This window comes from Podarcis gaigeae, assembly GCF_964106915.1.
Source record: "Podarcis gaigeae genome assembly, chromosome: 1".
NCBI lineage: Eukaryota > Metazoa > Chordata > Lepidosauria > Squamata > Lacertidae > Podarcis > Podarcis gaigeae.
In genome coordinates this window covers 57,713,163-57,727,562 of record NC_139678.1, presented here as the reverse complement: position 1 = coordinate 57,727,562, position 14,400 = coordinate 57,713,163, and the positions used below count along the sequence as shown (strand labels likewise).

Below are 14,400 nucleotides of genomic sequence, written 5' to 3'. Positions count from 1 at the left end.
GTGCCTTGTTTAAATATTGTCAAGGGAGTTGATTGGTAGAAACATTTGTCATCTTACGGGTTTTCAAGTGAGGCTAGTATGATGTGAACTACTTTTTATATTCTGATGAAGTCTGTTTGATGCCAGGCTTGTAAATACTGAACAAAGAGCAAGTAGTTGATTAATAAAAAATTGGATACAATCTGAGGCTGGGCTTGCAGCTGTTAGGTTTTATGTGGAAAACTAATATGTTTAATTTCAATGCAGTATTCTACAACAGAAATATATAAGCTTATATTAAATAGTAGTTCAGAAAACATCTAACATGCTATTTTATTATGGGTAATATTCCTGTATTTCCAGTTCATACTGAATCGAGGCTTGCGCAGTCCACCCAGGTTCCTGTCCAACCTGAAGCCACACAGGTAAGAACTGTACCTGGACAACTCTTGGCTGAATTTCCTCTCTGTTCCCCCCAAACCCTGGAGAGCTGCTGCCAGTCGGCATAGGCAAGTGAGAGGCACCAATCTTTTGGTGCTCTGTATGGCAGATTCCTGTTACTACAAATTTGGGCCTTGGATTTGTCCTCAGGAGTCCCCATATGAATGTTTTGCCTATCTGTGTTTTCTTCCCAATCCGCAGGGAATTGAAAGAAACATCCATATCTGATGAATAATGTGTGTATTGTAAGCTCAGTTCACCTAGCTCATAAGAAGCTTTTAATTTACGTGTTGTCAGGAATGTCTGAAGCCTATTCCTGCCCCCATCATGTGAAAGTCCTTATCATAGGCCCAAGTATTTTGAAATTAGTATTAGCCTGCACACAGGTGTATGAACATCGATTCTACAAATACTAAAATGTGGCAAAATTTTAGCAAAATGTTTTTTCATCTGGCTGTGATGGAAACTTGCAAAATAAAACTTTTGGCAAAACTTGTAATTGTTTACTGGGAGAAATGAATACTAAAGGAAATATAAAGGTAATTTTTAAACTGAGCAAAAGAATGTTGTTAGTGCAGATGTCAGTAAAACCATATGAGATTAATAGCAAGAAATTTACCCAGAGGCCCTGGCAGGAGTATCTGCTTAATTTTAAAACTTTGACAGGTCCCCTTGGTTTCTTCCACAAGTGAGGGATATACAGCATCCCAGCCCATGTATCAGCCTTCTCATTCAACAGAACAACGGCCTCAGAAAGAATCAATTGACCAGATTCAGGCAAGTTCATTTTGCTTGGCAAGGGGAGGAGGGACATTACTGATTAAGTGTAACCTGCTCCAGAACTTCATGTATATGGGTGTAGTGTAGAGGGACAATGCTTAGGTCCATATCTCAAAGACATAGAGCATGATAAATAAGTGTTAGATAAGTAGGGATCTTAGCTTATCCTTGTCTTGGGAACGCTTGGCCATCAGTTACCTATGCTTTTATAATATGATATCACACGAAGTTGATTCATGGCTTGCTAACATCAGATTGAAATTTATTTGGCAGGCTTCAATAACCTTAAGTGCAGATCAGACACCAACATCATCGCCTCTTCCAGCTGCATCCCAGCCTCAGGTATTTCAGGCTGCCTCTAGCAAACCTTTGCATAGCAGCGGAATCAATGTTAATGCAGCTCCATTCCAGTCCATGCAGACAGTAAGTACTAAACAATCATATTTATTATAGACTGCAAAACATTTGGAAGTCAGCATCTTGATTACATAATAGTTAATTGTACCGTGGACAGTAGTAGTAATTTCCAAGACATTTAACTTTCTAAAAGTTGCAAGGTGTATTTGGTAATTTATCAATTTATTCAGAATATTGAATCTCTTTGGTTCTCATTTACTTCTCATAAAGGTATTTAACATGAATGCACCTGTTCCTCCTGTCAATGAGCCAGAAACTTTAAAGCAACAAAATCAGTACCAGACCAGTTACAGCCAGCCTTTCTCCAATCAGCCTCACCAAGTAGAGCAATCAGAACTTCAGCAAGAACAGCAGCTTCAGACAGGTAAACTTGTGAAAGATAGAACTTGAATGCTTCATTCTGAAAAGATAAGTTTTCAAGATAATGTAGACCAAACAAAGCATATCTTGATTGATGCTGTTGAAGTAGCATTTCAAGCATGCATAGTGAGGTGGAAGGAAGTTTAATAGTATTTGTAGGGACTTAGGAGAAAAGTGCAGTTTGGTACATTTATGCACTACATGAAATAAAAATTCACCTCCCAAATGTTGAGCACTATCAAATTAAATCTGTGTGGTTATGCCAAAGGACATCCAGAGAACATTCTCAGTGATCAGGGTATTTAGACTGTAATGTTCAATTTAATTCTGCAAACAATCTTTCTTTAGGTAGGTAAACATTTACTGTCGTACTTGGTGGCTCTTAAGCAAAGTTCATTGGTGAGTTAGCTTGATATTATTTGAGTCTTTAGGAAACTGGAATTATAAGTAAATTCAAGCTTTTTGCACTTCTTTCTTCTCTCTTCATTTTAGTGGTTGGCACCTACCATGGTTCCCCGGACCAGTCCCATCAAGTGGCAGGTAACCACCAGCAGCCTCCACAACAGAATACTGGGTTCCCACGTAACAGTCAGCCTTATTATAACAGCCGAGGAGTGTCTCGTGGTGGATCACGCGGCACTCGAGGCTTAATGAATGGATACAGGGGACCAGCCAATGGGTTTAGAGGTAAAAACTTAAAAACCTTTTGAGACTAATTCTGAATGTTTTCCAGAAATGCAAACTGTCCGGAAGCTTAAGCATTGTAGTGGCATGCTTTGATTTTTTTTTTTTTAATTTAATATACTACAGAGTGGTCAGCTTGCTGCCGCTTTTGCTCTGCTATAATATTAGTGCATATGGTACTAAGTAAAAATTACATGACAGCAAGCTATGAATATGAACTAACAATGGAGTTGTTTGACTGGAAACGTAACATGATGTAGTATGAAACTGACTTTCCATTTTTGTAACCTGCTAAATGGCTGCATCTTTTTCAGGGCTTGTTACTTCCTTGGCTTACAAAAGCAAGTCTTTCATTTATTCAGACTATGGCATTTGGTGGGATTCTTTATTTTGGTGCCTGCATTTATTAAATCACTTTAAATAATGACATTGCTAAATATATATTACACACAATGTGAAGTCTTGAACAAAACTGAAGACAATGAATAGTGCCCAGGAGCCCAGGTGCAGTTTAAACGTGTATCCACTTACTTTGTATCAGGAAGGGTTAGGTGTGACTCGTACTGTATTTTTCTGCTGCACATTATTACATTGTAAAAGCCTGTCACTGTGCTTTTTAACCTTGGGTCCCAAGATGATATTGGACTACAACTACAATGTCTATACTGAAAGCTTACCAGCTTGAAATTTTTCCTTCCGGTGTGTTTTCTCTCTCAATCTCTTAGATGACCTTTGGATTGCTTTCTTTAATACAGAATATTTTTTCCTTAAATTGAATATTGTTTCATTCTGAATATATACATATATCCTTTATAAGGTATGCAATACTTTTCAATTAGTTTTCCCCTCTGATTTTTAGGAGGTTATGATGGCTACCGCCCTTCATTTTCCAACACTCCAAATAGTGGTTACACACAGGCACAATTCAGTGCTCCTCGCGACTATTCCACCTACCAGCGGGTAAGTTGATGGGACAGTGGAAAGAGTTCCTTAGTTTATAATGCTTGAGAAAATGCATATTTTAATAAAAGTTTCATTGCATAAGAAATTAATATTTGGATTGATTTTTAACCTAAAGATAAAATCTACTTTTAGAAATTCTTGGTTAACAGTTTTCCCATTGGGTACAAATAGGCCACTGCCTATATACTTTCTGCCTCCTAGTCTGCTTTATTAGACTGCATCCATTTGTCATCATACTCCATTTAGTCTGGACATTACTAGGTGAGGGGGCTTATCAATTGAGAAGCAAAATGAGCTCACCAAAGAATAAGGGAGAAGTATGTAGAAGTATAGAAGTATACTGCCAATTATAAGGCAGTTTGTTAACTTCAGCCACCCCAAAATATCTGACAGCAATCTGTGAACTTGAACTGCTAATGGCCAAGAGAGAGGAGGGTCTAGAGCAGGTGTGGGGGAGCTTTGGTCCTCTAAATGTTTTTGGATTACAATTCTCATCATGCCTAGCCCAATGGCCATGTTTGCTGAGGTTGATGCAAGTTGTAGTTCAGCAGCATCCGGAGAGCCAAAGGTTCCCCATCTGTTGCCTAAAAAACCAGAGGTCCAGCAGCCTTTGAGAATCTTATCAGTTATACCTCTGGTTGAGTTGAGAAACAGAAAGTGTGTCATTTGAAGGGAGGGACAGGGCAGACAGAGATAGAAAGTTGGCCTACTCAAGCTCCTGGCGGCATATCGTAAGTACCCTGGAGCTGCAGAGGGTTCAAGTTGGGAGGGAATGAGTGCTGTGCGGTTAAAAAGCCCAACTCTTCTCCCTAAGCGAAGTGGTGGCTTTCTCAGGAGGAAGGAAATGAAAAAAGATGCCTGTGCTTCTCTTCTCCTGCCTCAAATAATAGTTATAAAATACTGTGGGTTGGGGTGGGCAGCTGCCTAGTTCTGTATGGAACGACATAGGATCACCAGGGATGGGTGGAAGTTGAGAAAAAAGGTATTCTTTCACCACTCCAAATTCTTGTCTTCTCCCCCCGCCACCCCTCCTGAACAACATTGCAAGTCTCTTGTTCTAGATTGACTAGAACTCTTTTCTTAGGGACATTGCAATATTGTGTTCAAATTCCAGCTTGTCATTTTCTGGGTTTTGATTCCTTGGGGTCAGAATTCCATCTGCCCCATGTGTGAACAGAAAGCATTTATATGTGTGCACAAGAAAGGAAGGGTGCTAATGGCTTTCTCTTTTAGCTGCATCCCCTTTCCCCCAGTCTTCTGAAATGGCTTTTAAGGGTGTGACTGAAATAGCACATATGCCCATTTGAATCCTGGACAGGGACTTCCAAAAATCACCGTATTTTTCACTCTATAAGACGCACTCCCCTCCTAAAAAGTAAGGGGAAATGTGTGTGCATCTTATGGAGCGAATGCAGGCTGTGCAGCTTTCGCTGAAGTCAGGAGAGCAAGAGGGATCGGTGTGCACCGACCCCTCCTGCTCTCCTGGCTTCGCTGGAGAGGTGCTGTGCAGCTTTCCCTCTCTGCGCAGCGCCCCTTAAGCGAAGCGGGAGGAGAAGTGGAAGGGGCTCCGTTTCTCCTGCCACTTCGCTGAAGGGGCACTGCGCAGATAGGGAAAGAATATTTTTTTTCTTGTTCTCTAAAACTAGGTGTGTCTTATGGTCGGGTGTGTCTTATAGAGCGAAAAATACGGTACACCCTGAAATAAAGTACTTGAAATGACAAACTTTTTAAAACCATTTTAATGAAACTTCTTGCACTTCTGTTTGGTCATCTTTTTTTCTAGGATGGATATCAACAGAATTTCAAGCGTGGCTCTGGACAAAGTGGTCCTCGGGGAGCCCCTCGAGGTAATATTCAAGTGGTGAATCTCTGATTGAATCTGTAGAGAGGTTCTTAGGAGTTGCAGACTTTCAGCTGTTTCAGTTCCCATGTGTTTAACTGTTGTAGACATTTGTTGAAAGTTGTTCATGAATTTGATTTTTGATCTGTATATTGTTAAACTTCCTTTCTCGGCTTTTATTTAAGGCTACTAGGTTGCTTTTTATTCCTTGCCCAAGCAACTGTTGAAAATGTAAGCTTACCCAATTGTGAGGTGTGTAATTCTGCTGTGAAAAATGTTTGGCAAGCTCCAATAGTGTCTGCTTTTGTATTTTGCTATTGCTACTTGGATTTCAATAAAGATCTTGCATTATTTGTAGCCTGTTCAGAAATTCTGTTTTCAGCTACATAAGATGCTATATTCTTGTATCCAGATGGAATCTCTTGAAAAAGACCTACTCAATTTCGCATGTAAATAGCATACATATTGACAACTTTATTCTGTTTGCTGCTTTATACTTAAGTGTACAAAATAGTTTGCAATTGGAAAATAAGCAAAGCAGTGGCTGCAGTTCAGTCAAGTGTGGGTGTACTCCCTGTGCAAGAATTCATTCCAGAGGACTCAGTAGAGCCTCTTACCCCACCCCACCCCAAATATCCCTTGCCAGTTTGGGCACAGGATGTGCAGAAGGAAGCTGGATGGTGCTATAGGAAGCACATAAACAGGTATTTAGTTCCCTGCAGTGCCCCCTTATGTCACCAATGTATGCATACTTGGTGGGAGGAAGGGCTCTTTAGTCTTGTGGGTGAGGGACTCTACATGTTGGCACTATGCCTGCTCTTGAGTGGATAGAAGCCAATCATTTTCAGCCAACCAGCTGAAAATGGATGTAGGACTTAAGATGAGGCAAAAAAGATAGCTAAATCCTTCCAGAAAATCCATTGAACGAAAGTGAATTACAGGAATTTCTTATGATTGCTTTGATGTACCGAACTATGAAATAGAACCACTGGAAGTTGTTCTAACAGATACGGCCCTTTTAGTCTCTTTGATCAGCACACTAGCAATTATCTATACTATATTTTGTTTTAGAACTGTATACAATACTGCTATTCAGTTACTACATTTCAATAGCACTTTGTAGTTGTGCTCAGGTGCCACTGAAATATAGTTTATGGCTTATTGGTAGTAGATTGGTAGGCATTTGGAACAAAGGTTAGATTTAAGACTGATGAAAGTAAGTTTGTGTACATTCAAAGCCTGTCTTCACCTGGTGAGCGAATAGGTATCATTCCTCTTCTTATTGTCTCTAGGCATTTATTAGACAAACATAGTAGGGGACCAGACTTTAGAGAGGCAGCCATTCTGACTATTAAAGGATCTCACTTGATCCAAAAATAAAATGCTATTTTTATTTTCTAGGTCGTGGAGGGCCCCCAAGACCCAACAGAGGGATGCCTCAAATGAATGCTCAGCAAGTGAATTAAACTAATTCACAGGATTACATTTAAACGCCAAAAACACACTGGCCAGTGTACCATACATGTTCCAGAAGAGTTATCTCTTGGTTCTCCTTTATAGGAAGTTCATAGTAAAGGGATTATTTTCATTGCCCATAAAGACAAGACTACAGTTGTCAGCTTTATACCTGGATATGGAAAGAAACGACGTTTACTCTGCATGTTCTATCCTAAGCATCATCTTGAGCCTTGCACATGAGATCCAGAATTTTTACCCTTGCTCTGATTAAAAGCAAAAATGGCAGTTTTTAGGGTTATGATAATCTCCATAGTTAACTGAACAGGCAGAAATAACCCCACTGACTCCATTGACATTATATAGTGCTGCAGCAAATTCGGATAAAAATATCTAAATCCCTAAATGTTTTACTCAGAAAATTGGTGTATTTAAACTTTTCCATGAAAGGAAGATGGAAGAAGCGAATTGTGGTTTTGACAGAGCAACTGCATTTCAGCTTTTTCTGTTAGACTGAAGCACTGAACATCTGTGATGCATAATAAATGATGCCTATACCCCAACTAATAAGCTGATGGACAGCTTAGGGCACACCCTTAGTTACAGCATTTTTTTTTATTAGGCCTGACTTGCTGTGGCAAAGGGATGCATTAATTGTTTTGTGTAGCTGTTGATATAATTGTGTAAACCCAGAATTAGGCTTTGATTGGCACTTTAAATTTTTCTGTAAGAAATAGAAGATGTAATCTCAATGGCCACATTTGTTTGCAATGTGAAGTGTTAAAGAATTCTCTCCTGAACACATTTCTGGGATAGCAATGACATTTGTAAGGATTGGTATTCTTATCTTTCCTTATTTTCCCCCCTTGTCTGCCACTGATACTTGATCTTGCTGTATTATTGCCCCAAATAACTGATGTCGGTACTGATGGGAATTAATGGATATTCATAACACTTTTGGTTACATTATTTCTATTGCAGCCTGAAGGTTTTAAGAAATCTCAAATCCCTGCTGCCCTTTTAAATTGCTCTCTATTGAAAAGCACCAGTATGTGTTTGGATCGGTTTCCCCTTTAAGGGAAATTACAGCCAGCAGTTACAGATTTAAGCAAGATAAATAAAACATGTTTATAAAAAAATGAATTCTTTAACGTATCTTAAGTGACTACTGCAAATGTAATAGGGAAACAGAAACTTCAGAAGCACATTCCCAGAACTTTAAATGTTAACGTTCAAAGATATTCAGAAAGTTAGTAGGTGTATTATCTTCTGTGGAGTCTTGAAACTTATCTTCTGAGGAGATGCAGTCATCTCCCTCCCTCTCCCTTTCTCTCTCTGCCCCCCCCCAAATGGAAGACTGTTGAAGCTGATCATTCAAGCCATCTCATGAGCTGTACATAAAAGTTTGAGCAGGTAGTGAGAATTGTATTCATGGCACCTGTTGAATGTAGCAGTCCAGCCCATGGAACCCACTGAACAAGAGTTTCTGAATTATTTGGGAATATATTTGCAGAAGGCTGATTCTGTGTGCACAGTGCCCTTTTTGTATTGGTGCTGATCCCCTTTTAAGACTGTTTTTGTTTCATGGATATAGTTAATTGAACTGAAAAAGAGAATAGATTTTTAAAATCTGATTGGCAGGTAGTGGTTTCTTCTTAAATTACTTAGCATCTGTGCCCACCTCCATTTGTCTAGAAAGGAGAAAGACTTCAGCTATCACCATGAGAATTGCCTACTTTCATCTTTGAGGTTGCCCTAGGTTGCAATTACTAAGTACTTACAAGTAGCATTTTTGCATTTCTAAAAAGTGACCCCCATCCATTTTATACAGCTAAGCAAGTCTTCTAACAGGTTGGTACAGTATCTGAAGCCAAAGGTTCAGATTTAGGAACTAAATAGGCAGAAATTTGTGGTGTGATTATATACACAACCACACACCCATTTTTTACTAGAAAAGCTGTGCAAATATGAATTATGCAAATAGCATGCTTTGTGGTTATTTTACACAATTTTTTGCAAGCTTTGGCTGTAAGGAGCCATGCAACACAATCAAGCCATACATTCTGAATACTTTGGAAATACTGCTAACCTCCCTCTTTGGCTTCTGAGATTTTACCCAACTATTTTTGTACTTTCAGGGCCAATATTGTAGCTATAAAGGCCAGAATCCCTTGCTGTATTTAAAAACAAAACACAGCACTAAGATTCTCATTCAATGTTACGGAATAATTCAGAGAAGATTGGGAAAACCAATTTGAGGAATATTTGTTGACTGTTTTACTTTGCCAACTTTTCAGTGTTTCATCTCTTCTATATTTGAATATAATCAAACTAAAGTACACTTCTTAAAGTTGAGCTCTACTCTTCTAAATGTTATCGATTCCTTATGTTCTCCATATTGACTCAACATAACCAGAAGGCGTTGGGTTGTATCTATTTTGTTTGCCGATGGGACATCACCGTAATGGACGCTTCCGCTGAAGGGAGGGAAACAGAATTTTCATTTCCCCTTTCCTTAATCGTTACCTTCCATTCTGTCCCAAAGGGTCATCCAAGCCTCTGGAGTAGATTTGCAGGGTGCATAGGAGGCTGCTGGGCATGAAGAGGAATAACTAAAACCATCACCTTCCCCATTGTCCATTGAAGTGTACAATTAATAGAGTTCCACTTCTGGATGCAACCCCTGAGTTGGAGACCAACGTGGTGATGTTTTGACTTCACTGGTGGTAGTCTTTATGATCACTGGATCTTAAATGATTATATTGAATTAGGAAATTGTCATCCACCTTCATAGCTTGGAAAAAAGTGAAGTACTATTTAATAGAGGCCTATTTGTGATAGAAAAGCTACAGTTCAAACAACTTAGGAGCAGTATTAGATGTATTTATTTGCCTTATTCAGATCATCACTTTGTATGTTAGAACCCTGTCTTCTTCCGTGACCAGCCATCAAAAAGACATGTGATAGTGCTTCTCCCGAGAGAGACAGATGCCAACCATAGTGTTTTCCTCCAATTATTTTTCAGGATCCAAAAGTTCAGTTATGATCTTCAGGCTCTTAACTAATATATTGATACAATAATACACTTGTTAATTCCTTTTTAATCTGGCAAAACTACTGCCCTTCACAACAGTCTCTAGTAATGAGATCTACAGATGTTTTGTGAATTGTTTTAAGAAAGGTGTGTCTGTTTGTGGTGCCCATCCTAGAGTTACTGCTTTATCATCAAAATAGAATTTCCGTGTTCAGTCTTCATGATTGGTTCACTGTTCATCTACATCCCCCTAGACCTTTCTCACAAGTCAAGATGAAAAGCAGTTTGAGTCCCTCCTATTACTTTTTCTGCATCTGAATGGTGTTAAAAGTGGGGCAAACAGTTTAACAGAAATCAAATACATATTGAAGGCAATGTAGGAGTTATATTTGCATATGAGACTAAGGAAAAGTGCTCATGTGTAAAATCTGTAGACATTAAGTGAATGGAACTGTTTTGTCTGCCTTGGTGTTTTCGCGCCTTGTTTTTTAACTGCAGTACCTTTAAGCTGATGACTTTATTAAAAAACAATGACATTTAGAATCAAACACTCTGGATGTATATTTTTAAAAAATTCCACTGCAGCCTACATTCCTAAACTTCAGTGTATGTTAAAATACCACTGGTGTTAAAAAAAACTTTCAAAGCTTTGCCCTGCATCTTTCTCTGGTATTCTACTTTTTGTTAAATACCACCAGTACATTCAAATGTGTGTTGGGTCATTCCTGTTTCTATTGCCACTTAACAGAAATTACATTTTAAAACCTTGCCTGCCTTTTCTGTGATTTCGGTGTTGCCATTGTAATGTTCTTCATCTCTTTTCACCCACACAAAGTTTACTGTTGCTATCAGCTTAGCATTCTTTTATTTAATGTACAATCTTCATTTTTAAAAATGACACACTTCATTTGGATAGGAAGAGGTGCTTACAGTAGTACATTAAAAGTATAGTAAGTTGCCCCTCTTGTGACTGTTGCCTAATGTGACTATTAAATTGCATGTTGTGTTAGAATTGTTCAAAGCCAAGCTTGTAATAATATATCTATGCAAATATTGTGAATTTTCAAAATTAGAAATTTGAGGGTAGTGATTAATTTGGACGTTCCTGGAAGAAATTGAAATTAGTGCCTATGCAGCTGTATTCTGCACTTTTGACTGCAGATCAGATTGGTGAACCATTGCCTTTTACTGCTCCAGCCCAATGAGGCATTTATTTTGTAGTTCTTGTATGGGAAAAGCGTGAGAACTGGGATTTTCATTAAAACAATGTAATTTAAATTATTATAAGCTTTATTATTTTCACACTGACATCACCAGCAATCATGATTTTACTTGAAATCTCGCCACCAGTTTCTTCCAAATGAACTTCTGCCAGTACAGATAATTTGCATCCTAGATCACAGAAAGGAACGAAGCCTGGTTTTAAACACAACTGGGTGTGTGTGCAAAGAAGAAGCATGTGGTTGCATAATTTCTCACCTAAATTTTGTGATTGCATATTTGTAATAAGTTTTTTAAAACTTCTAAATGTATTTTAAATCACAACCCATCCTATAATTTTAGGGTGAAAGTCAGGTAATATTTAAATAATACTGCTGGCATAGTTGTGAAATTTCAGCGTATAGTAAAGGAATCTGACATGGGACTACACTTCTAATGTAAATGTAGACAGGCAATTAGGTACACCTAGTATTTTCAGGAAACCTGAGACTCCCATCATTCCTGAGCATTGAGCGTGCTGGCTGGGACTGATAGGTATTGGAGCTGAGCAACATTGGAAAGGCCACAGGTTCTCCACCCGTCTTCAGAGTAATTACTATAGACACAAGTCTACTTTTTCAGAAGAGTCAAGACTCTAGCTTATTAAGTAGTACAAAGTTTTCAAAAGATAATGCTAGTTAAAACTAGGCTCCAGAACTGATTTTAATAAAATTGAGAAGACACAACACTATAGTTAATGTAAAAGTGGATATGTGAACGAAACCCATGTTTCAGGGTGTTAATGCCTGAATAGAGAAGCTGCATAATATTTCACCTGCAGTGAAATGAACTGATGGTCAGTTCATTCGATACCATGAGGAAGATGCTTGAATTCCCACCTCTGTTTATTCTGCAGCAACTTTGCTGTTATGCTGTTTTGCCTTGATTCAGGAAGTAGTAAACTCTTACCCAATACTACAGTCTTTGGCTATTGGAAATTCATGCTCAACATGTTTACTCACTTGCTTTTTTGTCAACCAAGCCCCCCTTTTAAGCACCATTCTACAAGCAAAATTCTATAATGGCAGCAGCACAAGCCGAATAGCGTGTCAACCTAGCAACACCCATCTGTTATAAACTGCATACATAGGGCTGATCTCTGCAGATCCAACTCTGAAACTAATGTCAAATTAGTCATGTATTTGTCTTCAGTTTGTTACTCTTTTTAAAAACAAACATTAGGAATAAAAATCTCCATGAAGGTTGTATTTCCTTTTGAACTGCCCTGTGCAACTGCCTAATGTCAGCACTTCCATTCATCTTAAGCCTGTCTCCTTCCTGTGATGTTGAATCTTCTTAATACTGTGGTTCAGTGTTCATGGATACACTTCTGAAGTTCACAATGATCATCCACATTGCTAAAGGCTACATAGAAGAAACAACTACACTGGAATACTGTACTTGTTTCATTTGCAGCAACTATTTCAAGCCTGAATAGAGAAGGAAAACCCAAAGAATGGCCACCTTCATGCCATACATTTAAAACACTGATACCACTGTAATACTTGTTAAGTGTGCTGAGACTTCTTGGAGACCTCTAATCCCCTCCCAAAACTATAATTCCCAGTGGTTTAACAATCCCTATTCTCAGGAAACTGGCAAGGGAACACCGGTGGTCTCACAACCCTCAGCACCCTTAAGAGTGATATTCTAGTGTGTTATATATATGGTCTGAATGTGACACCTAGTCCTGATAACCATTATGCTATATATTTGTCTTTTGAGAAGTTATATTTGTTTACTGTGTAGTCATGTTTTATATATCTTGAGTGTGAATGGAGAAAAATAGGACTCCTGCTTTCCAGCCCTGCGCTTCCCTCCCCGCAAACAGACATCTGGGACTAAATCAAACTTCCTTGATCTAGTTGGTGGACTACAATGAAAATATGTAGGGTGTGCTACATGACACTAAAATGATTTGTTCTATTCGAGAAGGTACTTTACATGTATGTGCCTAAAAGACAGGTGATTTAAATAAGTTATTTACCTACACTTCCTACTCACTAGGCATTTGTCCCATGTAGAGCTCACTTCAGAGTAAAGCACAGGCTTATGTTGTAAAGCACCCGCAAACTAGGGAGCAGTGCTATTTTTCTTGAAAAATAGGTATCAGAACTCTCCATGAACTCCCCTTGTTTTCTTGTCATTTTAGAGGCGCCCATCTGAGAGGTGCTGGACCTGAGTTCTGGCTGAAAAAAGCCGTACTGGGGAGCAATTTGAAAACACAATCGTGTGCATGTGAGGCTTGCATCTTGACAATACCATCAGTAAGGGCCATGGCTCTGTGGTAGAGTACGTGTTTATTGACAATGCACTTTAAGGCTCCTAATTGTTCACTGGCTACCACAGCCACATCTCCACCTGCCCACGATGTAGATCCCAGGTGTGTTGGGTAGTTATATAAATGGGGCAGTTGGGTAAAATGCCTTGTAGCAGAGCCAGCCTGCCCATGAGATGTGATGAAATGCCTGCTTCTGGTAGCGGAAGCACAAGAGGCAGCTTTCTGCCCGCTTCCACCACTGCCAGAATGCCCCCCTCTCAGTGGCAGTGAAAGTACACAATACTGAGCCAGATGAATCAATTGATATAGACTGTATAATGCAGCTGTGTTCCTGAACCTCAAGTTAATTTGCTTAGCCATAAGACTACGATGCCATATGTATTTATCTGGCAGGGAGTTATCTCTGAATTCAACAAGACTTCTGAGTAGACAGGCCTAGGACTGTACTGTTAATCCCTATCCCAAACCTCATTATTAGAAGTTCATTAGCTAAGTCTTACTACTGGAGATTTTGAGGTTTCTATTCTGGGGAAAAAGTGGTTTCTGTAAGCTATTTAAAAAGGTAGCTCTGTTACAAATGGTAAACAGGAATGGTGTTTGTAAACACACACACAAACACTTGAGTCAAGCCAATGATTCAAAAACTTAAAATTCAGCAGAAAGAATTGCATGGCCTGTATATATTTATTTTTGTGTAGGCTGAGGAAGAGGTAGGAGAGACTGGCATCAAGTTTCGGCCATGATTCTGAGCCTTCTTGGTAGATAAGGCTACCAGGGACTCCTGTCTGTATCAGCTATGTGCGCTACCTCTAAATGCCAGTTGGGAATTACAACGTGGGAAGAGTGTTGCTGTTACACTCAGGTCCCGATTACGGGCTTCCGAATAGTCGGCTGCTGTAGGAACAG

At 39.1% G+C, this 14,400-nt stretch overlaps 1 protein-coding gene across 11 annotated transcripts in view; it reads left to right on the top strand.

The window, feature by feature from the left end:
* CAPRIN1 (cell cycle associated protein 1) overlaps positions 1-11,234 on the top strand; it is a gene marked incomplete at its 5' end in the record, with an annotated part of 34,342 nt that extends 23,108 nt beyond the window's left edge. For 4 of the 11 annotated variants that reach the window (XM_083750439.1, XM_083750436.1, XM_083750438.1 and 1 more), the window contains 8 exons: positions 343-404; positions 1,087-1,197; positions 1,474-1,623; positions 1,828-1,981; positions 2,470-2,517; positions 3,521-3,621; positions 5,408-5,471; positions 6,866-11,234. In XM_083750439.1, the coding sequence (XP_083606565.1) occupies positions 343-404; positions 1,087-1,197; positions 1,474-1,623; positions 1,828-1,981; positions 2,470-2,517; positions 3,521-3,621; positions 5,408-5,471; positions 6,866-6,930 (755 nt within the window). In that variant the 3' untranslated portion in view covers positions 6,931-11,234. Of the gene's footprint in view, positions 1-342; positions 405-1,086; positions 1,198-1,473; positions 1,624-1,827; positions 1,982-2,469; positions 3,341-3,386; positions 3,622-5,407; positions 5,472-6,865 lie in introns of all 11 variants that reach the window. The other 7 variants (XM_083750433.1, XM_083750431.1, XM_083750434.1 and 4 more) reach the window with 5 other exon arrangements.
* Positions 11,235-14,400: the final 3,166 nt, after the last annotated feature.